Source organism: Aythya ferina (assembly GCF_964211825.1).
Source record: "Aythya ferina genome assembly, chromosome: 13".
Lineage (NCBI taxonomy): Eukaryota > Metazoa > Chordata > Aves > Anseriformes > Anatidae > Aythya > Aythya ferina.
The window spans coordinates 5,552,143-5,577,013 of record NC_140311.1 but is presented as its reverse complement, the minus strand read 5'-3'; the positions used below and the strand labels follow the sequence as shown (position 1 = coordinate 5,577,013).

Here is a 24,871-nt window from a genome sequence, read left to right as displayed (position 1 = left end):
ATGCTAGAAATGCATTTTTTCCCCTTATTCACCCCTTCAGAAAATATTAATACTTTTAAGAAATCCTTCTTGTATAGGTACATCTTTTCAAATACCCATCCTGTTCCCTAACACCACCATCTCTTCTGTCTCTACTTGCCACTTCTTACTTCTGACAATGAAGTTCTGACCGGCACACAGTGGGTTTCCTTTGTATTCCCCTTTTCTTCCCACTCTGTAAGTAAGAACCAAGGAAAGTTGTAAAAGCTGTAAAAAAAAAAAAAAAAAAAAAAAAAAAAAAAAAAAAAAAAGGCAGAGTTCTTTGGCTTATTTTTGAAGTTATTTAATGTCATTTGGATAACGAACTCTATGAGTCAGTTTTTAGCTGTACTATCAAAAAAGATGGAAACGAGGAGAAAGTGAGCAAGGTGTATAAAGAACATTTGTGAAATAAGATTTTGAAAATAGGACAATATTCGTTAGAAGAAAAAGTAGATCTGAATTCTAAATGTTTTCCAGACTGGAGAGAAAAAAAAAGGCTGGTATGATTTTGGCTAAACCGATTAGTTGGCTTAACTGATTTCTGTGTTTCCGTTGAGGTAAGAAGAATAAGGCCTAATGTAAAATAATTGTCGGCATGACAGTTCTTGTTTGAAAGTGATGATAATGGTAACTGCTATGAAGTGACCAGCTTAATGGAAGTTTTTTTTCTCCCCACTACTTTGAGTCTAAATTTGGGTGACAAGAACACTATAACCTGGTACATACTAGTTTATCTTATGTTTTTCAGATTTTATTACTTCTAGTAATGTGCAGTTGCTACTAAATATTGACACCTGTTTGTTGCTTTCAATTTAAATGTCTTTGTAAGAGAGGAAAGACATCCGGAAAAACAAAATAATTTTCTTACTTTGTATTTATTTATTACTGAATGGGTTGAAGCCAGACTTCCTTTTCTGTATTTATATGGTTGCTTGATACATTAGCAGCCTTAACTATATCTATATATTTTTACAGGAAAACATGATGATTTAGAATGAGCTGTGTGAAGAATTACTGCCAGTGCATGTACACGTGTAAATCCATTATCAGATTAGTTTTGTCCTTTTTAATTGTCTGGAATTCTGGGACAAACATTACTTTGTCTTGCAGAAAGGGTGATGGCAGTGTTCACATACATGCACGCTGATGATCAACTACCTTAAATCGGCAAAAATAATTAGGCTTCAAAATGTTTACTTGAAGTAACTAACTGAAGACTTAGAAAAACAAATATAAATGTTAAAAGTAATGTAGGTGACTGATGTATTTCTGTTTGTAATGCAGAACAGAACATCCCAGCTTGAATTATTTCTAGATTTCTGCCAGGTTTTATAGATCAGATTTAGTTCCTTAATGTAAGACATTTTTAAGCCCTCTGTTTTCTCTCAGTCCCTGGAGGTGTGACACTGCATTACATACTCATAATGCTAGGCACGATGGGGAATAGCTAAAATACTTGGCATGAGGATAGGAATAGCTTTTCTTTCCCCAAGTTTAATTTAGAAACAGTTTTCATAGGAAAACTTGCATTAAAATAGGTGTTACACATTAAAAAAAAAAAAAAAAAGAAAGAAAAAGGAAGCTGGAATGGCTACTTCCACGTTATAGTCTTATCCATAATGTACAGGGATGCTCCTGGGACATGGATCAGCTACCTGTTGAAAATAGCCCTTTGGTCAGATTAATACTTTTTTTTTTTTTTCCTCTTGCTGTACCAGATGGTACAAGTGTAAGACCTGATGGCACATAGCCCTGAACTTCCTGAAATGACACTGAACTTTTTTATAAATTTCTAGTATGTGAAATTGCAAAAGAAAGTTTGGCCTGTCTATAAATTGGCAGTACTCAAACAAAGAAAAATTAACATATAGTCGCAGAAGTGCTGACTATTAACAGTCCTCCTTGATGGAGGAGAACATATTCTTGTCAAAGTTCTTGTCAGATAAGCAAAGCTAAAGAAAAGCATTAGATGTTGCTATAAAGAAACATTGGGTGAGAATGCCAAACGTGAGCTTGAAACATGTAGTGGGAATTGTGTACTTTGCATAAAAACTAAATGACCTTGTTAAAATTTTACTAGTAACACTTCATCTGCTTTGTGAGTTAACTCCACAAATTGTAATTGCTAAAGTTGCTTCTATATATAAAGTCTATCTATGAAGTTTGGAGGCCTTAAAAAATTCCTCAGTGTTATGGAATGAATTATATAATGGAAAAATACTTTTTTTTAATGTGCATTAATAATTTACTCCCAATGTCTGAGGAGTTGAAGGTTTAATGAAAACTACGATATTGTGGACTTGAGCAGCAATTATGTTCACAATGTGTTCATGGGGATGAGTTCAAAAATGGAAATTGTATTTGTCAATTCAGTTCTAGTAAACGGATGAGTTTTGCTGGATAAGTTTATTTGGTAGCATGAAGTAATTTAAGTTCTTAATTCACCCTAGTAGAACAAAACTTACTACAGTAACTGTCTTTCACTCAGCATACTGATTTATATTTTATACCTTCCTTCCCTTCCTTCTGACTCATCCTCTGTTACCCGCATTAAGTAGCTCCTGAAACATGAAGTGGCTAATGAGTGAATAAATCCATATCAATAACATACTGTATTTTGAATCTCATTTCTGTTGAGGCTAGGAAAGCATCTGTTCCAACACAAAATGTTGGCTACATTTAGTATGTGTGAAGATACAATGAAAGTAATCTTCAGGCTTTCATCTCAGCTTTGGTGGACTACAGGGATAAGAGGCATGGTGTTTGTGTTTGACCTTTTGATGACAAGCCTTACTGAGATTCTCAGAAAGGGAAGGCAATGGAGTAAGAATAACTGGAGAAGTTGCTTTTTGCTTAAAGCTTGTTACTTGGTTTACACATTAGTATTAGAATGTGAAGAACAGTAAAAGGAGAGTAAAAAAAAATAAAAAAAATATAGCTCTGTGGAACTGTAGAGTGTTACTATAGATAGGCTGCAAGATGAAAGAGCTGTCTTGGCATGTTTATGGCTCAAAGATGTGCAGCCTCATCTGCAGAACTCCTTTCTATCCTAAGGAGTTTTTCTTAGGAATTTCATACTTCAGCTATCACACTAAAATGTAGGTTTAATCACTGCATTTTGTCTCAATTTTTGATTTATCATTTTGGTCTGTCATGACCCCATTTTCTGTCTCTTAGCTTGGCTCTTCATTTCCCACATATGTGGTTATTGGAGTGATTTGTTGAGAAACATAAACCTGTATTGGTTGGTTGGGTACTTTTGGACGTGTGACATACGCAACAGCAAATATGAAAACTCAGATGCTGAAGTCCCATGTGGTACATGCTATCTAACGCTTGGCTGACCGCTGTTGATTTGGAAGTTTCCAAGCTAACTGCATGACATCTGCAACATGTTTATTTTCACGGAACTTTGTGAGGCTTTAGCAAAGGAAGAGATAATGTTTAGTGTGTTGAAACACTAAACACAGTGGGTTGTCTCTGTATCAGGTCTTAAAACAGTAAACGCAGTGGGTTGTCTCGGTATCAGATCTCATGCAATAATATTTTGCATAGGGAAAAACATAGCAAGAATAATTCATCAGTTCATTGCTTAGATTTATTATGTGAAATAAAAAAAAATAAATCTGTCTTGACTCTCTAGTAGTACTGTAATACTGGAGAAAAAAACTGTTTCTCAGCAGTGGAAGAAGAAAATGATTCCTTCTGTTCCTCTGAAGTAGAAGGGTACTCAGTAGCTGGCAGTGAATGAGCAATTCCATTGTGAAGAGGGGTCTTTTTATTTTATTTCCTGTTATGGTAAGAAAATTACTTTTTTCAAAGTCACATTTTACTTCACGATCAGAGCTTAGCAAATGTTCTTCCATTTCTTTAACTTCTCAGTTGTGCTTGAAAAATTCTTATTAAGGTCTGCCTTCAAAATGTTGCCTTCTCTTTTATTCAAAGAGTTAGCTGTGCTCAGTCATGTTATAAAATAGGAGCATTGCTGGATACTTTGACTTTTCCCCGCTCCATTATTCAGCAGCCCACAAATGTTGACTTTAAATAAAGACAGTATAATCCTTCGTGCTGTGGAACTATTAAATTGAGGGATCATTTGCCACACAATTGACAATTTTTTCTAAAATTTTAATTTCCTTTGCTGCTACTTTTAAGAGAAATGTTGTTTAGTATTCCCTCTTTTTCAGCCCAAATAAAAAGATGTAATGATGAATGATGTTTTTCTTGGAAGTTAATTTTTCTGTTCTACCATCTTTAGTGCAGGCCATCCAGTTCTCATGTTATCTTGTAGTTTTGATTTTCATCACATTTCTATACGTAAAAGTGGAATCTTAACTTTACTACTTTTCTACTTTTAGCAGTAAACTTCAGCATAGTTACTTCACTCTTCAATGCAGTGCAAAAACAGATACGTATTTCATTAAGTGTTATTGGTTGTTCTAGGCTTTTTATGGCCTGGAAGAAGCAATGGGACTGTTCTTTGGATAGAACTTTGGAACTAACTAATGAGAGTTCTGGGGTAGCCTGCAGTCATAAATACACTTGCCAATTTAACTTTTGGACAAGTAAACATGCCCTTCATTTTGAGAGTGTTAAATTAATTCCTCTTCTCTCTTCTTACATAGCTTAATCTCTCTCCTGTACCATCAAATGACAATCTCATACATTATTAATCCCATTTGATGTTAAGCTGTACAAAAAGTTCTGCTTGCTGCCAAGGTTCAAGATTATAGAGCATTGCCTGTGGTTTGTGCTGTGATGCTTGACTCTCTAAAAAAAGCAGAGAAACTGTGGTAACACTGGTTTTAGTTTAACACTTGATCTCTGCAAGCATGTAGAGGACAGAAAGTTCTTCAGGAAGAAGTAAGGGATGCTGAAAAATATCATCCAAAAGTAGCTGTTGAACTGTTCTGAGAGGACTTGGTTTGTGTAGTTAAGCATGGCACTTACCCTCTGCAAGCCAGTTGTGCTATAAGAGTAGCTGGGCCAGTTTATCAGTACTAGAGCTTCTGTAGTAAATCTTCAGAACTTGCTGGTGATTACTTGTAATCTTCCAAATAATTCTTGTAGTTTAGCAGAGATGAAAGTTTCTAGTTTGTCGTGTTGTGTGTGCACTCTAGGTAATAACTTAAACAATTTAAAGGAGAAGGAGAGTGCACTTATTTAAGATGAACCAAACAAAATTTGTGTGTCCTTCTGGTAAACAGTCTAGGACAAGCTGGTAAGTAGTGAGTTCACTACTCCAGGGAAGGTGCCTGCCTGGAGCAGAGGGCACAGTGGGACGCCAGTCTAATAGAAGCATTAAAAAGCACTGTGTGAGATATTCTTGTCAGCTGCTGGGATTTTCTGGACTGGAGAAAACCATGTACCCATCTATCTCCCTATGGAAAGAGAGGACGGTGTCTTAAAGACCTTGTGTTCTGGGTTCTCTCATCTAGCAATTCTCAGTTTCTCTGAGTTTAGAATTTTCTTGTTGTAGTTCTTATTTTTTTTTTTTTAATTTATTTTTTATTTGTTATAAAGTAACTGTACTTCTCATTCTTCAGTGTGCTGGTGGAAATTCAAGGAGGAATTGCTAACGTAAAGTAAGAGGTGGGTAAAATGGCAGAGAACTCTTCTTTTATCATGAGGGAATCAGTGTTAATAAGTCAGATCAGTGATTTTTATTTAGTCAAAATAAAAACACCAAAAACATATGTTTACTTGCTTTACCAGCTGTCATAAAATTTTGGAGAAAAAAGGTTGCTGCCAAGCTTTCCAAGGGGAATATTTCACAGAAGTATTTTAACCTTTATAGCTTACAAAACCAATTGGCTTCTTTTTCCTTTTAAGGTTTTTTTTTTTTTTTTTTTTTTTTTTTTTTTTTTTGGCTGAGATTCTACTGCAGCAAAGCTTTAGATGTGAGGAAAAATACCAGCTCTGAAGGAAATGACTGGACTGCCTTCTAGTGGTTTTGATTATAGGCTACTCTTTACAAAAAACTCATCTCTTCAAGTGAATCATATTCCAGATTTAATAAGCTCCCCCCAGAATCTTAGTATCGAACAACTAAAAGTGTATTCTATGATATTTGCCCTTTAAGAAGCACAAGGCAGATCATACTAGCCACTTAAGGTGGGCTGGTTGAGTAATCTTGAGAAGTCCTTTAACCTGTTTCTATTATTTTGGGTAGTATAGAGGCATCTACTGCTACATCAGGAGAGGTTAATTTTAAAATAAATGGCTCAACTTTTTAATTCCTTTGGATAGTGTTAAAAAAAAGTAATAAAGTCCCAAGGAAAGTAGTGTGGTGTTAATCATTTTAAATTTGATTTGTGTCATCAGACTGTAGCAAAAGAGCACCTTATACAAAAGTAGTGAAGACATTGATCTGAGAAGGTGTAGGGGATTTGAATGTTTGGTATTAAGTAAATAAACAGACCTAAATTGTTGCAACTCCCTCATAATTTTTCTTGGTGTCATAGCAAGTATTATTGTACACTTCTCTTCTGCTACTGCTTGTCAGTAGGAAATATTAAGATCTCTGTAAATGGATGCATGTTTTACTGGGTTCTGGCTTTAATGTACATACAGTATGTCCTCCTGATGACTCATATAGTTCATCTTCATGTTAACAGAAATGAAAGCCTATCATTATTACCATCAACAGCTTTATTATGAATTTCCAACTTTGTGTACCCTTTTACGATTGTTTTGTTTCCCATCAGGGACCAAAGCTTACACTGGTGAGAGTGAAGAATTTTTTTCTCCTGTTAGAGTGATAGGGCAGAAATGATATCTTAAGTAATATCCTGAAATCAGAACATTGTAGAATGCTCTTAACTTCAGTAAGAGTCCTAGAATTGACACCTTATTGGAAATTTATTGTGAAGAGAAAAATTATGCTTCTGAAGTTTGGTGGAAATTATCTTCCAGAAATAACATAATTACATATGCAGAGATTTTATTGCTTTTTCCTGTGTGCTGATACTTCAAATAAGTAAGGAAATTACAGCAGGGCAGTGTCAACTTTATTTGGAGGTTATATTAAAGGCAATTCTCTATGATAAAGATGTGCAGATACAGTTGAAGAGCTGTAGAGATCACTACATTTCTAGTAGGGTAGGTTAAGGTGCACTTTACAAGAAGGTAACTAGTTGCAAAATTAAACCTTAAGTAAGTTGGCAGAGAAGTTAAGTAGTGAGATCTTAGTTTTAATCTGGATAACAGACTTGCAAAGATGCTGAAGGAAACTGATAACTGAAGTGTGACACAGATTGAGTTAAATGAAGGGATAGATATGTACAGACTTGAGCAGCAGTGCTCAAGGACACTATAATATAGAGGGTGACAGGAGACTCTTGAATCAGCAAATTATGATCAAATTTGTGAAGAGGCTGACTACTGGAAAAGATTGATAACCTTCAGTCTGAAGTATTAGTGTACATAGGCTCTTAAATCTGTCATTAAACTTGAAAGGAAAGAAGGCAGTTACAACTTATATTGACAAAGATAAGTACCATGTGGAGGCAAAAGTCATGAGAGGTATTAAAAATGGTCCAGCTATTTACTAATACTGTAAAAATAACACTTATGACTAGAGGAGGAAAAGCAACTTCCACTGGTGTCAGAAGAGTCCTGTGTTAAAATATGGCTGTTACTGTAATTTTTTTTTCAATTGCTTTCAGAGAATGTTTGTGATACCTTTGATAAAAGTAAAATCATTATTTTGAATTTGTGTATGTTCACAGGCTTACTAGTGTTAATGTCAATCTGATTACCTGTGTTTTCTTAGTCAGCATTGGTGAGTAACACAGCTAAATAGTTTGTAAGTTTGAACATGGAAACAATATTGTTTATATCTCATCAGTAATGATTTTTGTAAGCAAAAAAAAAAAAAAAAAAACACAAAAAACACTAACTGAAGCTGATGGAGATTAAGTTAAAATGGATAATATTTCACTTTGGGCTGTTACATTCTTTTTTGATGGTTTGTATTTCCCAGCAGCAAAAGCCTGTGGTGGTTATGAAAATCGGGTATTTTAAAGGTCAAGAATCATGGTATGGTGAACTTGTCTTTTCTGGTAGTTTTGTTCTTATGTGCTGAACGCTGGATTTCTGGCTTACAGGATTCTCTTCCTCGTCCTTGTGAGAAATAGAAATGAGGATTAACTGAAAACTCTTCTACTCAACTATGTATACAAGGCTATTTTTTTCAACTCTGCATGGAGGGAAATTTTGACTTTTTTTTTTGGGGGGGGGGGGCTCTTTTTGAAGTTCTTACTGCTTAATTGTACTGCGATTTTTTTCTTTAAGATTCCATTTGAATTACCGACTTCATTCTGAAACTGAAATTTTGATTCTGTATATGACCTTACTGATCCTTATAAGAATAAAGAATAAATAACAGCTAAGGAGAAGAGATCATGCTTCCATTACTGCTTATGAGTGATATAACTCCTTTTGAACAGTTCCTTTGAGGCAGCACAGAAAACACATGGTGCTAGAGAGCAGGCCCTGAAAAAACTTACTAATCCTTCAAGTATTTTTTTTTCCTTGGGAATAGTTCATTATTATTATTATTTTATTTTTTTCCCCAACCTGTGATTGAGGTTTTCATGCTTGGGAGTTTCTAACCATGTCATAGTTTATGTAGCTATTTTATTGTGCTAAGTCACCCATGGAACTTGAAGTTTTTAGTTTAAGTACAAGCCTTTAATCTCAGTACACTGTAGTCTATGGTAGCCTTAGGGGTGTTCAAAACTTCTAGCTAATATTCTTTGCTTGTCTTGGGGGCCAGCTGAATGCAAAGCAGGCTTTTTATCATTCTACTTCAGTATCTTTAGTCATTGCCCTGATTTCTGTAATAAAATGGCATATGCATTTTACATTATCAATATAGTAGTTATCCAACAGAAACACATAAATGGGAATTAGTGTTTGTCAAGTAATTGAGGTGTTCATCTTAATTCAGTTTGGTTCTAGATTTCTGTCATAAAAGATTGGGTAGGTTTCTTGCAAGTTCTTATATCTCATTTACATCTCTGATGTCTTCATGACTGCTCTAAATCTCTGAGGAGAACTAAGGTATAGATTAAAAACCTTTCCTCCTTAAAAATGTTGAGCTACCTGACAGTAATCAATTAAAAATACAGGCTGGAGGTAGGATTAAACTAACCAAGAAGGTAGTTTAAAAATAGGCTTTAAAACTCAAATCATTATTGACCAGAAATTCTTCAGGGACATTAACAATGTATTTGATAGTTGCCAAGGAAACACAACATTCCCAGTGACAGTATGCATTGCACGTAATAAGTAACTGAAGTAATTCTGACAAAGACTGATCTACTTGGCCATATCTATTCTTCCTTCAGTGTCTGAAAAAACTGCAAATGTGTTTACATTCAGGTAGATTAGTTCTCACTGTATATGCTGCACCATTACAGCTTCATATTTGAAGTTGCAATTCAATTCAAAACAAAAACAGGATATCAGTTTTTCCTGATTGAAACACTGTCATTTTGCAATGAAACAGGCAGTAGATGTGTGTCTGGCCTGCCATTCTTGATTAACCATAGGGCGTTTTGGAGGAGGCAAAAGCTATTTGCATAATTGTATTATGTTTATGCTATATATTGATGCAATACAGAATCAGTGTTTTCAACCCAGAAAGTCTAAAATAGCAGCAGACAGTTTTGCAGAGCTTCATAGTGTATTTTAACATGTGTGTGTAGAACTCTATACCACTGTAGCAAATGCAGCATGAACTTGATTTATTTTTTGTGCCTGAGGGTAAATGGAAGTGTTGAGAGGAAGAAATTTCCTGTTCAGATATGGTGGAAGTGCAGTGAAGAACCTAGGGAGTAATCCCAATCCATTAAAAATATAAGAAAATAACCCATTATTTAAGATTGGTACTGAGGTATCAAATTATGGTAATGGAAGCAAAGCAAAATTGCCAAAATGGATCTTCTACCCAAGTGACCAATGTGATTTCTTGAAATGCTAAAAAGATCTAAAAGAAACGAGAAAATACCTGTCTAAGTGGCATGTGTAACATCAGAAAGATAGGGGTTTCAATTCTGCATTCCTTAGTGCTGTAACTGAATCAAGGTGACCTGGTCTATGCACCTTAATTGTAATTAATGTTTTAGACTCAAGTTGGTATTTTAAGTGTTACACGTAGTCATGACATATATAGCACTCTTTGAGGAGACTACTGTTGAGGCTGTGGAGGCTAGTAACACAAGTTACTGATGAGGAGAAATTGTTTCTGAAAACTTGGATTTGACAGTGAAGCTTTGGTAACTGTGAGCATTTCTGTCTTTCAGTGCTTTTAGTCACAACCCTGTTACATGTGTGATGAAGTGTTTGATAACGTACTTGGATGAGGCCTTTCTACAGGATCTTGAGATCTGTAAGTGTGTGACACCTCATTACTACTTTCCAGGCAGGAAATACTCTCACATCTAAGCAAGTAGTATCAGCCTATGTATGGGACACTGCTATTGAATGTGAGCATGTCTGCAGTGTTAATTACATTAATTCAAGTAAGTAGGTGACACAAATTTAATGTCTCCTGAGAAATATTCAGAAAACTGAATGTTTTTTTTCTTGCCAAACACACATTTTCAAAATTTCATCATGCTTGCAGAATTGATCCTTCTACATTAAGGACATTTTTTTTTATAATTTAGCAATATGTAATTCTTATTTCATTTTGATGTTGGCATTTGGATATTCTTTTAATGGGTTTTACTAAGAAAAAAAAGATAATGACTTGATTAAACAGTGGCTGAAATAATCCCAGAAGATGTCTTTTACATCATAAATTAATGCAAGTTGTTGTCATATCTTTTATATAACTGATTGGTCCTTTCTCCCCTATCCTCCCCTCCCCATGTTTAGGTTGATCTCCATTTTACAAAATAAATCATAGCTAAAATTCAGTGAAGACCTTTCTATATTTTAACCTGCGTCAAATATGCTTGCATCCATTATCCAAGCACAGTTGGGAAACGGATCACAGCTCTTGCTTGCTGCCATGTTGATCTTTGGCAGCTAGAACACCTTTTCTAAGGGGGAGAAAGAATGACTGAGAATGGCTTGAATTAAATATGTATCTCATCTTTATAGAGGAGTCAAGAAGAGATTAAAATCATAAAAGCATTTCCAGAGGCACATAATCTACCTAGACCTAAATTATTCAGAAAATCGTAACTTTTTTTTTCTGAAACTTTGAAATGCATGTGCTGTAACTTCAGTGAAGCATCTGTGAGTTCGTTGTTTTTATACTGGCATGAAATGAAATATATCTTAATTTGGGATTTCTAACTGGGTATTTTATAAAGATGCTGTACACTAACTGTTCACACTTTAATTTATCCAATGCTTATGGCCTGGCCATTGATATCTTTGTGTTGGAAATATTTATCTAAAAATGCAACAGATAATCAGTTAAATTATTACAAATCAATCCTTGAATAATTGTAATAAATTCTGTAAAAAAAACATCGTAATTTACCTTTGTGTGGAGCAAGCAATGTGTAGTAATTTTCCAAATGTATTTCTATTTTGTTTACCTTGATCAAACTTAAATGTTTAGTACATGCATGCAAGGAATAGTCAAGCATGTCTTTGTATTTGGAAGTGATGCCTGTCATCTCTTTTGGCTTCTTTTATCAAAGAGCTAATTAAAAATCAAAGTAATATAAACAGTCAAAATGAAACCTTCAATAGAATTTAAGTTGTATGCTACTGCCATGAGAAGCATTTTTTATATGGCTCCAAAAATAAGAATTTCAGAGCTTGTTTTGAATTCAGAAATGAAACTTGCAATGAAGTTTTAGACTAAACTCAAGATGCTCGCTTAAGGTTTAAAAAATAAATTGTTCTTTGATGTTCAACTTTGGATGCTCTCTTTGGGGTGAGGGGAGACAAATCTAGTTGCATTTGATGTCATTGGTATAGAAGTATTTGTTCATCTTAAACTTCAGAACTATGAGCAAAAAGCAGGCCTTCTTTGAGTACTAATAGAGATGTTTGGTGACTTGCCTTCTTTAATGACTATCTCAGTAGTACAAACATCCCTTGTTCTTACAATGACATGATGCTAGCATGGATAAGTAAGAATAGGAATTCATCTTTTTCTGTGGCTGTTTTTTTTGCTGTTAAAGTTAAGAATATAGTGCAGAAAAGAAGGTACAAAAGTACATTCTGCTAGTACATTCAATGTCTTTGCTCTCTGAAACATAATCAAAATTGTTTTTAATATTTGTAGAACATTTGACTGTCAGGCCATTAATAAAATGTCTTTTTTTGAGAAGTTTCATATCTTAGCTGGAGCAACAAAAATTCTGTTGTAAATAAACAACATACTCAGATAACTTTGGGTAGTTTGGGAAAAGCTTTTCATAGAAAATGTGATACTGGCATTCTTCAAAAATTTTGATTGGAATTTTTTAATGTTATATTAATAATAATAGAGCTGGTTTGATGTGTCCTTTTTCATATTTGCTCTATTAACAGTAATAACTATTATATTTAGTTACGGTTTCTGGATGTCTGCACTGAATTTTCTAGGAGTGCACTAGAGACAAAAATCCAAATTTTTCTTCCTTTTCTTTATCTCCATTTTACTTCCTCCCCTTCCTTTGGATTCCATGGAATTTCTTCATGTTTTGTTGTTCAAGCGTATTGCATTGCATGCAAGACTGTATTTCCCGCTATCACTAAGAAATTTTAAATTCTTGTTATCATTACATGCAAGTCCTTTTGCAGGTTTATTATATTTCCCTCAGGCCACTGTCTCAGCCCTCTTTTATATCAAATGATTATGATATAAATGGATCTTGTATTTTAAATGAGTACTGATGTAAATTGCTAATGGTGTAATGGTGTATTTTGTGGTTGTATTTGTTGCTTTTTAACTTTATGAATGTTGATTCCCAAGGAATAAAGATTTACTGTGGAGGAAATGCTTGAATTTTATTTTATTATTTTATTTTATTTTATTTTATTTTATTTTATTTTATTTTATTTTATTTTATTTTATTTTATTTTATTTTATTTTATTTTATTTTATTTTATTTCTGGAGCTGAGGTGAACATTGACAATTATGACCAACCGAACACAGAGCTCAGAACTCAAGTGTTTTACAAGGCAATCAAACTGGTTCAGTCAAACACACATACAAGAAGATGACAAAGAAACAGTAAAGCCAACACTTACTGTCAAATCATGTTAAAATGTGTTAGTTAAAGCATGTATGGATGATATTCTTCAAAAATATTTTTTCTATTTAATAACATGAGAAGCTTGATTTAAAAAAAAAAAAACAAAAACCAAAAAACAAAACACTAGTTAAAAATGGGAACTGAACTTCTGATACAATTTTTTTTTAAAAAAGGGGTAATGTGCCATTGGCAACAGAGGGAAGAGGAACAAAAGGAGTAAAGGTCACTAAAGACTGCTATGTACATGCTTATATGCATGTAGTTTTGTTTGAGGAAGGAAAAAAAATGTGCAAACGTGTTCCAAGTTACTATGAAGGGCTTACTTAGTTAATCCTTATCACTTCTGCAGCTTGGTTGTAGATCTGTTCTGCTGCTAGCTTCTCTCAGCAGTCTCCTACTCTGTCTTCCTAAACAGCAGCAAAGTCTATTCAGCTGCTGCGATATGGAGGAGTAGAAAGGAAAAACAGTGATCAAGAAGCCAGCAATATATGAGCAATCTTTAGCAGTATTCTCCTTGAGCTTTAAGTAAGCAAGCAGCAAGGAAAGGAGAACAGGAATGGGCAGATACCATCTTTTCTGTCAAAATGACTGTGGCTAAACAGTAAATGGTACACCAGAAGGAAACTGATAACACATAGTTACACCATCTGTTATGGTGGGAGTATCCATATGGAATGAAGTTCATAGAATCATAGCATGGTTTGGGTTGGAAGAGACCTTAAAGTCCATCCTGTTCCAACCCCCTGCCATGGGTGGGAACACCTCCCAGCAGCCCAGGCTGCCCAAGTCTCATCCAGCCTGTCTTTGGGCACTTCCAGGGATAGGGCAGCCACAGCTCTGGGCAGCCTGGGCCAGGGCCTCACCACCCTCATGGTGAAGAATTTCTTCCTTATATCTGATATAAATATAACCTTTTAAAGTTTAGAGCCATTCCCTTTGTCCTATTGGCTATGTACCCATGTAAAAAGTCTCCATCTTTTTTTATAAGCCCTGTTCAAGTACTGAAAATCTGCTATAAGGTCTTCCCAGAGCCTTCTCTTCTCCAGGCTGAACAACCCAGTGCTTTCACAGGAGAGGTGCTCCAGACCTCTGAGCATCCTCAAGGCCTCCTTTACGTTGTACTCAAATAAGTAAACTGAAGCTGCTACTGATTATCTATCTTGTATCTAGTATCTTGTTGGAGTAGGATGGAGTTTATTTTCCATCTCCTCAATAGTGTCAAAATTGTACCTATTTTGTGATATCAGAGGGCCCGGCTTTGCTCACACCAATGGTAATCAGGAGTGGTGAGGGAGGAAAAAATGAATATTTTAAGGATAGATGGCAGGTGTTATGGTCATGCTCTGTTTCACCACTTGCTGTGGCTTCAGGTAATTGTGTATGCACTAATCTAAGCTAAGAAGAGAGCAAGTAAGTAAAGAAGTAACTTTCTAAACTAGTAGCTCTGAACGTGTTCTGTGCTTGACAAAAACCTTCATGTTATCATGTTAGTATGGAGAGGAACTTGAAAAAGACTGTTATGCGTTACAATCATTTATTGTATGCTTTGCTAACTTTGCCAAGTCAGCTGTACTTTCTCTAACTCAAGGCAGTATAACTTGATTTTAAGATACATTGCTAGCTAGGATGATAATATACTAAAGTTTCTTCAAGTGTCTGAATTCCTTTAAATATGGACTAGAGCACACTGTAAAGGACAAACATGCTGTATGGTGTTTCATGTGCTGTATGGTGTTTCACATGCTTACTTGCATGTGGCTGTTGTAGAAGAATGGTAAGGGTTACTGAAGGGGTGAAAATAAAGGATCTTGTTAATTCATGAAGATTTAATTGAAACATCTTGTGCTTTTCTATTCTATAATGAGAATTTGAATTGGTAGTAAATAGGTAAATTGGCATTATTACATGTTGATAGTCTCTGCAACAGTAGTATCTCAGTAGTTCACGTGGTGATAAGCCTGAAATTTATTTAAATTCTTTCAGTAAGAAAACACCTTTCTTTGGGGGGAGAGAGAGATACAAGAAAAGTAATTTTTACTGTCAGATATCTAATATCTACATGCTGTGGAAAATGACCTTGTTACAGATATAGTGCTTACTGTTAATCTGGAGGTAGAGTGATAAGGATCTAAAGTAGAGTCTTATGGTCCTGTAGCTCAGAGTTTCATCATATTACTATCTGACTATTGTAGTTATACCAATCCAGAGATCCCGAGGTACTCAGGCAAATTATATATAATTGGTTATTTTGGTCACTGTTTACTGAACCTGCTCAATGCCAGTTTCTGCTAGATGACAACTCAACCATTTTTGTGCTAGTGATAATGCTACTTTGAATGCCAATGTAATAAGAACACTGACTGGAAGAAAACTAAATTGAGTACTTGGTGTGTCCTAGAGTTTCCAGCCAACATAGTCGATAAGGTTTCACAGATGTTGAGACTGATATTATTGTTACTTTTAAAAAAATAATTAATAAAGGATAGGGGAGCCTGGGCCAAAGAGAGTGGCTTTTCTGCAGCACCAGAAATAATTGTAAGTATTTTATATAGTGTAGCCAGTAGAATTTTTATTTGCACTAAGGAGCTTTAAAAAAATAAAATTAAAAGCAAAAAAAAAAAAAGCACTCTTGCTGCATTTTAAAATACTACACAATTATCTGTCCCAAAAAGAACCACCTTGAGGTAAGGGATAGGACTGTGATCCCTTAGGGTACCTTCCAGATCTGTGATATCTGAAAACCAATCTGTTGGGTAGCAGCTGTCAGGGTGACTATGTACCTTTTACAAAGCTCCAAGACAAAAGATAATCTACAATATCAAAGCAAGGTGTCAAGGACATCAAGAAATATGAAGTAACTTTGCTCTACGCTCTCTTAAATACAAGTTCCAAATTCTATCTGAGGAAATTCACTATCAGAAACTATTACCATATATGATGTAATGATGCAATTATTATTTAGCTGAGTAAACCTCAGCTGACCTTTACTCCTTATTAAACTACAATGAAACAAACTTATAGATTAGCCCTTAAAGGTTAATCTTCCTTAGGTTTATAAATGAATTTGGACAGGGTCTTGTTTTATCTTGATTGACCCAAATTAGAAAGAAGATGGAAATAGATTAAGGTTATTGACGTAGTGATGCAAAGAATCAGATAGCTTTAGCCAAGAAAAACTGATTTGCAACACCAAAGAAATGACAGCCATGTTCCAAAGTCATCTTTTCTATTTGTTTTTGTTCTTGTTTTTGTAAGCAATAACTCATTCTGTGGGGATGTAATGAAGCTGGTGCGTATAGTATGGTTGCAATCAGCAGTTAGGGAACAGACACAAAATATGTGGTAAGGAGTTCTTTATTGGCTTAGTTACTCCAAGCTGTCACCAGGTCAGGGCAAAGGCAAATAGTACTTTCCAGCTCACATTATTACCACATTATCTATTTGAGATAGCGTATATACAAACTTGAAAATTCCAGGGTTTCCAACGTTTTTCTTGGTGTTTTGTTTTGTTTTGTTTTGTTTTGTTCTGTTGTGGGTGTTGATTTGTTTGTTTTCTTACTGTAAGTCAGTTGACTCGCAAGGTCTAACTGAGTTGCAGTTCTTAATACATGTATGCTGGCTGTTTACTAGTGCTTGTAAAAATTCATGGCTCACTTTGTTAAATATATTTACCTCTAACATTTGGTATCAGAAAAACTTGAAAGAGGAAATTCAAGGAATTAAGCCCCTTCATGTGTTTTGGTGTGTTTGTTTTAAAATTGTAAAAGTTTGGCTCCAAACCAGAGGAGCAGTCAGAAATAAAGATAAATTCTCATGAAATTTTATCTGTGAGCTCAAGTCTTGCCTGTAAGAGTCCATGCCGTAAATTTTACTGTTATACATTCTTGTTTGAACCAAGCTCATAAAGACAAGATGCATAAAACTGAAAGATTTCAAGGTAGTAGCAAATCCAGTATGTGACATCATGAGCATGCATGAAACTAGGTAGGGTGTGTAGTGAAGAGCACATCCTTGTGCTTCTAGATTTTTATTTTTCCAGGGTTGCAAATTTGTCACAAAATATAAATTGAAACATTCATACTTAAATGTCTGAACAGTACATCCTACTGCAGAATATGATCTATTTAACTTGCTTCCAGCATACACATTGTTGTCATGGTAGCATTCTGTATATGTAGGAGTTAAATGCATGCTGCAAAATAAGTGTTTTGAACATGTGGGATGGAATTTCTTTTCAATCAGAAAGGTGGCTTGTGAGTCTGAGAATAACTCAGTGCTGAGGACAGGTTTTGGCCTGTAACAAACTCAATTTTAATTAACCTGAATGCTTTAGCCATTGGATTTTCTTAGATGGTTTGCACTTCAGGAGTTCTAAGATTTCTGTTGGGTTCTGTTTATATGTAGTCTGTTTTTTTTGTATGTTTTTTTTTTTTTTTTTTTTTTTTTAAGTACTGCTGAACAGCAAGGGTTTTCTTTGTTATGTTTAGTAAAGAATAGAAATAACTTGTTGAAATCTCTTCTGCTTCAGGATTATAGTTTTCTTAGCGAGTGTAACCATACTGGTTTATGAAATACAGTGTTATCTTTCCTTTTTTTTTTTTTTTTTTTTTTTTTTTTTTTATGGAAATGACCTTTTCTTACATCTAATGGTTGCAGAATATATGCCTGTCTGCCTTTCTGCCTGTCATTCTTATGGGGGGAGGGGGGCAGGGGGGGACAAAAAAACACAACAAAGTAGCTTTAAAGGACTGTAGTGTAGTGGCATTTTGAAAAAGCTAACAGGGTTTATAATCATGCACAGAACAACTTCAATACAAGTTACTGTTACTGTAATGAACTTGAAATATCAAGGCAATATTATGCAAAAGGTAATTAAATTATACATCAGGAATGTTTTTCTAACTAATGTTAATGTTAACTAATGCCTGCTTCCTTGTGTTAAAAACATGATTAATTGTATCAAAGTTTTTTTTGAACTAAATACTTCAACCTTAGCTGCGTTTCTGGATACGTGATCTTTATCCAAAGCAAAGAGGGAAGCAAATGGAGACAGAAATGCCAGTCACTCAGTGAAATGTAAAATAAAACTGTCCTGGAACAATTAATTTTCTCTCTAGGGATGCTGCCAAAATGGTCAGTTAGACTGCAGATAAAACGGACAAAGAAATTCTACATAATGACCAAAATGTTTCCAGATACAAAATTAATTTAGGATCTTTATGCTCCAAATTTACTTCTTTTATTTATTTATTTTTTAAAAAGCTAACATACAGTAATTGCTATTAGAGCTAATACCACAAGAAGGAGTTCTCCTGTGGAGCTTCTAAGCAGTGGCAAGCAGGAATATCATGGATTTTCTTTTTAATGGTGAAAGTTCTGTCATAATGAGAATAGATATAATGTGAAGTAGAGGGATTTTGATATTTTTAATCCTTCTTTTCCCTAGCTGCTGTTTATGACGTTGATGTATGTGATGTAGAAAACATTAGTTGTTCCTAAATCCAAGTTATAATCATCAGTAACACTTATCTGAATTTAGATAGCTTATGTTAAAAGTCCCAAAACAATGTGATAATGTCTCAATTTTGTTAATCACATACTCTGTGACAAAATCTATTGGAATTAGTTTCTTCTTAAGCAATGTATGTTCCATTGAAAGCCTTGAGACCTGAACATGGCTTTACCACAAGAAAGAAGTCAAAATTAGGAAAGTATTATGTCACCAAAATTAAATACATATCCTATTGAAGATTAGAAGTTGAATTCAGCTGTATATTTTGTGGTGTGGAAACAAAGGATTGAGATCATATGAAGAGAATGAAATTCTGGCCCCAATGAAAGCCATCAATACACAACTTGACTGTTTTAACACAATATGAATATTTTTTTCTGCATCTAACATGCGTGAACAGTCAGGATGTTTTTGTAAGACACAAATCTCCCTGTGTAAATAACAAAAGCATGGACCTTCAGTTAGAAAGTCTCTAGTTTATGCTAACCAGGAAAAAAAAAATCTGTTCAATTACCATTATTGAAGTTGATAGAGAAGTATGAGGGACAATGGACACAAGTTGCATCAAGAAAAATTGCAGTAGGATGTTAGGAAAAGAAATTTCACAGTTGACATCCTTCCAAACAAAATAATTAAAAACCAAACAAACAAACAAAAACAAACAAACAAAAAAAACCCTTTATTGTTATTTGGATTGCCTTTTTTCAGGCTCGTGCTTTTTCTATGTTAGAGACATAAGTCAACTGAGATCCTCAAAGCCTTAAAAGGCTAACACAGTTTTCAAAGATAGCTACTACTCTATGTAGTTGGAAGCTATTTTTTAAAAGGGATCTGTTAAACTCCCTATTTGAAATATATGTGATAAAAGATGAAGTTGACTAGGGATTTTCTTTAATCTCTTAAGCAGCTTTGATTCATTTTTAATGGTGGACTTCACCACAATTCTGATTTTCTTTCATGTCCATTCTTTACTCAAATATATATTTAAATGAAGGATTTATTTCTTTTCCTTATGAAATACCTTTGAAAGTGGAATAAGCATTGACTTAATGTGGTCGTATCTGTAACTGATTCACATATGGTATTAGAAATCTACTATTTAATACTTACCTTAGACTTATCGGTCTTCAAAACAACTGCACAAGAGAAATTCTGAAAAGGGGGTCACTAGGATAATGAAGCTACTGGGCTAGAATGTCAAGTTACTAATTGTTTGTAAATCAAGTGATTCATCTGGACTTTGAAACTCTTGACATCTGATAAAGCTAGAATACCATCTACATGTACAATGACTTTCTAGTTCTGAAGATATTCTGTGGGAAGTATTTGAAGCAGGAATTTAAAAGAAAATGCTGAGGCAATTTTATGATGTAAGTTTTCCATTGAGAGAGTTTTGCTCCTAGTGCATGCTTGCAAGCAATTTGGAGTGATTATTATTATTTTTACAAATTTCTTTGTAGTCAACATTCTGGTGAATAACAATCTATATATATTGCTATTCAGGAGACTAAAGAGAGAGGAGTGACATTTTTTCAAAAAGATCAGTCACACAATGGCCAAGGTTGGAACGGGTCTCTGAAGATCAACTGGTACAAACCCCAGCAAAGCAGGATTGCCTAGAACACATAGCGCATGTTGGCATCCTGGTGGGTTATGAATATCTCCAGAGAAGGAGACTGCACAAGCTGTCTGGGCAACCTGTTCCAGATGCAAAGTATGTGGAGTGAAAACCGTCATGCTAGCTTGAGGATCAAACAAAATGAGATTACCTAGTACTTTAAACAGATTGCAGCATTGGTCCTTGGTAAGTATGTCTTATAAATGTTTAAGTCTGAACTTGATAAAATATTTTAATTCTTTTTCTCAGGATCCTGTCAGGGAGCAAGTACGGTATTGATTCAAAATGGAATACAATTTTTCTTTCAAACTTCAGTACTGAACTTTGAAAGTTTGTACTTTAATATACAACATGACAATGTGAATATACAGTATGAACATTTGAATATACAATACCAGTACCTATTGCTAGTACTTTTTTATATAGTAAAATTGAAAGCTTTAGTACCATTTTCAATAGTTCAGATAGTAACCAAAATAGCAGCATTGGGGTTACTGCAAAGAGTTTTAGAATATTATGAAGACAGTGAGAAAATTAAGCTATTTCCAGATTATTCAGAAACAAACTAGTAATCCCACTATTTAAATATGTATATAAGGAGGAGCCCTTTTGTATTTCAGTATAGTTATGTAGGATATCTTCTTCTAAGTTGTCATTTTTTAAAACAATACTGTAATTCCAACTTCTAAGGAACTATAAGCAATTTAAAGGAATTTCATAGCTATCTGGCTGTTGGTCATTTAGGGAAATTCAGTACAAAAGGAGGGAATTACTGAACTGAGTAGAATAGCAGTTACTAAGAAGTAAGCAAAAACATTTTAGCTACTTTGATATGGATGGAATTTTTAAGTATTCTGTTAAAAAAAAATTAAGGTTGGATTAGATGATTTTATAGGTCTTTTCCAACCTTAGTGATTGTGTGATTAAAATAAATAAGCAAACATTACTGTATTACTATACAATGTTACTGTAAAATACATTGTATGCTGTGCTGTCTTGAATTCTTTCAATTTCAAAAAGTATTTAGAAGAAGGAAGAAGTTCAGAATGACTGAGGAGAATAAGATACAGGATGTTTCTTGGCCTTGTCAGTTACTCATGTAGTATAGATCACAAACTAACTTGCTTCTTTACAGTAGGTAGATTCACAGCATGATTCATCAAAATTGCAAGATCTTAAAAATTCCTTCTCTTTCATTTTCAAACTTCAGTGAGTGTTAAAGAAGGTGGGCGCTGTTATTCTGCACAGTGTGAAGCTCTTGAAAATGCAAAGTGCAACAATTTAGAGCTGGCTGGGTTAGCTGCATAACCCGATGTAGGTGGTAATGGAGTCTTGCTTATTGTACCTCCTGCTGATTTTTTTTCTTTTAGTTTCTTTTTGTTTTGTTTCCCCACACCCCACCCCCACCCATCCTCTGTATCCAATGCAGCTTTTCTTGAAGTGGAAGTTCCAGAAGAGCCCATCCTAATATACCAGCTAAGGTGAAATAGATATCACCTCACAGTTGACCTTAATGGAGGGTCACCTTGTTTTTTGGGGGGGTTGATCTCTGAATGCGATTTCTGTTAAATTAAATTTCTGTAATGCTGTCACGGATGATGTTCTGTTAATGGCAAGATATTCAGCAGAAAAAAAGTAATTTTAAATTAAGGTAGTAAGGTATTCATTCTGCCAAAAGTATAGGTGTACAATCAGTGAGAAGTTGATCACTTTGAGAACAGTCACAAAAGTCAGAATAAGTGTGCAGAGAAATGAGGTGGATTTGTGGAAAGACATAGAATATGATAAATTCTTTCAATACTTGGAAGTGAAACTTCAAATTATGCTTAGTGAGAAGTGTCATTAAACATCACCGATACTGGTACTTTCAAAAGATACTGGGTCTTTCAAAACATGTTTGATTTTCATACAATTTGTTGTTATAAGTTGCATACTATAACAAATTAAGGAAATTCTAATGGTATACTTTCTCTTTTATTTGTGTGAAATTTTATAAAGTGGTTTGAGTGTATGCTAGATGCATTGTAATAGAGAGTTTTGATTTCTTTCCTGCCTCTTACCTGAGGAACAAGTTTGGCCAAATACTTGTTTTTCTTTGATTTGATTTAGTTTTTATTCTTTGATAACTAAAATTTAATCACAAGAACAATTTCCAATGTCCCTATATGGCAAAAAAGAAGAGCGGGGAACTTCTTTACTCTTTGCATCAGTTGTTAGAATGTGACACCTTAAATTTGTCAGCTTGGGAATACTGTGAATCTTCCTACAGTCCCATCCACATGTGCATTGCAACGATCCAAATGTATTTGCTGTGTGTTTTCCTGAAATGACCACACAGTAATAGTGTTATTTCTCTTCATTTTTCATTAAATTTAATTTTGAAGTCAGACTGTTGTAACATATTGATTGATTTAGTGTTGTTATTTATGGAAGAAGTGCTGTTCTCTTAACCTGAAAGTTCTGCAACAACTAAATTAAATGCAAGCTTTTTTTTTTTTTTTTTTTTTTTAAATCTAATGGTTTTGTATCAGTACATATTCTCACTGCCACAATCCTCCTAAAGCTGAAGAAATTAAAACTAACATATTACTCAAATTGTTTATTACAGCACCAGCAAAGCTTTTGCACTGGTTTGATCCTCAACTTCAGGTAAAGATGCTATAGCTTATGCTGTTGATGATAGAATGGCATAATCATGACACACAAGGAAATGAAGTAAAAAGACATGACGTTACACTGTAAGAGTTTGTTGTTTGTTCTTTAGCTTATGAACAGTGTGCCAAATCTTTGTCTCATTCCAAACTGACTTGAATGCCGCCTCTGATGGAACTTTTTTCTCCCCTGTTATCAAGGCACTGAGGTAGCTAGCATTTTGGTACTAATGTGAACTTCCTCCTGTTTTCTCTCAAAGCATAAAAAGTTCCTGCAACATCTTTTCTCCACATACATCCCTCTTGCAGTCTTCCATAGTATCCTCTATCTTTTTGTTCTGAAGTCATAAAGATAGTTTGGTCAATCCAATTAGATTTCAAAATAAATTCTCTAATAAAGGCAGGTGGGGAGGGTGAGAGGAAGTAATATTAGTCCTTTGTGAATATTAACGAAGGAGGTGAATATTAGTTTAGGCAAAAGGTAGTAACATGTACTTCTATGATTCATCAATGTTAAATCGTTGAGATGTTTTTTCTTAAATTGGAGACTGTAAAGGAATTTTCAGGGCTAGTTGTGAAGACTTAAATGCTCTACCTACAAAGTGAGTGAAATTCAATTCAGTCTCCATATTCATTACTTTTATTCATTTAAATCTGCCAAGACAGGAGCCAATTAGTGTTACAGATAATACAAGCAGCTAGACTGAGACCACCAAAGTGTTACATGTTCCATGTAAATCAATGAAATATCCTGACTTCATAATGACCTCCTGTCACTTCTAGTGATGGTGTGACTTTACAACTAGTTTTATAGAAGTGAGAAGCTCTGTGATTCTGTTATAATCTTCATGAAATTTCCAGCTTTCAGGTTCCTTGGAGTTAATAGGCTCATAAATATGTCTAGAAATTGAAAAGTTTCAGAAAGTTTGCAGGTGGCTCATTATAACATTTCTATAATGACCCCTGACAGTGTGAATAAAAGAGCTCTGCTCTGTTACGATCAGAAATGATTGTTCACTTAAAATGAGCTTAATTGAATTACTATTAAATATGTACATCTCTAATTTTCCACTTATTATTTGTAGGCTTAAATATGTATTTTTACTTGGTCTTTTCTAAAAAAAATACATTATGCTGGTACTGTCACAGCTTTTCTGTAGGGATGCAGAAGCAGCAAAACTTTAGTGTTCTGTGAGCGAGCAGCTGCTCAAAACCATGTTTAAGACCAACCTGTTGTCATCTGCAGCAAGGTGATTTACATTTTTGCTAATGCACACAAGGCAATTTAGGTGCAGGTGTACCTTGATGTTTTTGAGGAGCCTGATGATATCATGTGGAAAGCATGCACTGTCACCCAGTGCATTTAGACTCAGGATTGTGTGTTAGTATCCCTACAGCTCTTACAGTTGTTTTTTTGTTTCTTTTTTTGTTCAAGTAGGGTAATTTTGTTCTTCATTTTCCTACTATTTAATTATCACTTTTCCTGTTTAGTGGAATCCCTGAAGTGGCTTTGTGCTTGTGATAGAACGAGGGTGGCAGTGGAAAACAGCACAGACTTGTTTTTTCTCAGTGGACTTAAAATAAATGTCCATATTCTTGATATGGAAGCTGGTTCTGTCTGGAATTTAAAAAGATACAACAAGAACCTGTAGAGCTTAATTCTCTTTAAACTGTTAAATGGAAATCTGAACATGGGGAGTGCCTGTTGAAGGGGCATTATATGAAGCACTTAGCAGCAGAGCACCTACAGATCCAGCAGCTAATAAATTATCTGATGCAATTAAAAGTCTTAAGATACTAAATTGTGGATTGCCTACATGCTTAGCTGCCAGACGGGTTAAACCACAACAGTCA

At 34.6% G+C, this 24,871-nt stretch overlaps 1 protein-coding gene and 1 long non-coding RNA gene across 12 annotated transcripts in view; one reads left to right on the top strand and one right to left on the bottom strand.

Annotated features, from left to right (window-relative positions):
* Positions 1-24,871, top strand: part of LOC311444172 — a 110,555-nt gene that overhangs the window by 12,792 nt on the left and 72,892 nt on the right. The window contains exon 2 of the long non-coding RNA XR_014697683.1: positions 10,332-10,417. This is a non-coding gene — a long non-coding RNA (uncharacterized lncRNA). The remainder of the gene's footprint in view (positions 1-10,331; positions 10,418-24,871) is intronic.
* Positions 1-24,871, bottom strand: part of LOC311444167 (uncharacterized protein) — a 98,585-nt gene that overhangs the window by 11,677 nt on the left and 62,037 nt on the right. For all 11 annotated transcript variants that reach the window (XR_014697674.1, XM_084535126.1, XM_084535130.1 and 8 more), the window contains one exon: positions 150-214. Coding sequence is in view for 10 of the 11 variants with exons in the window: in XM_084535126.1 (XP_084391252.1) it covers positions 150-214 (65 nt within the window). In the remaining variant the exon portion in view is untranslated. The remainder of the gene's footprint in view (positions 1-149; positions 215-24,871) is intronic.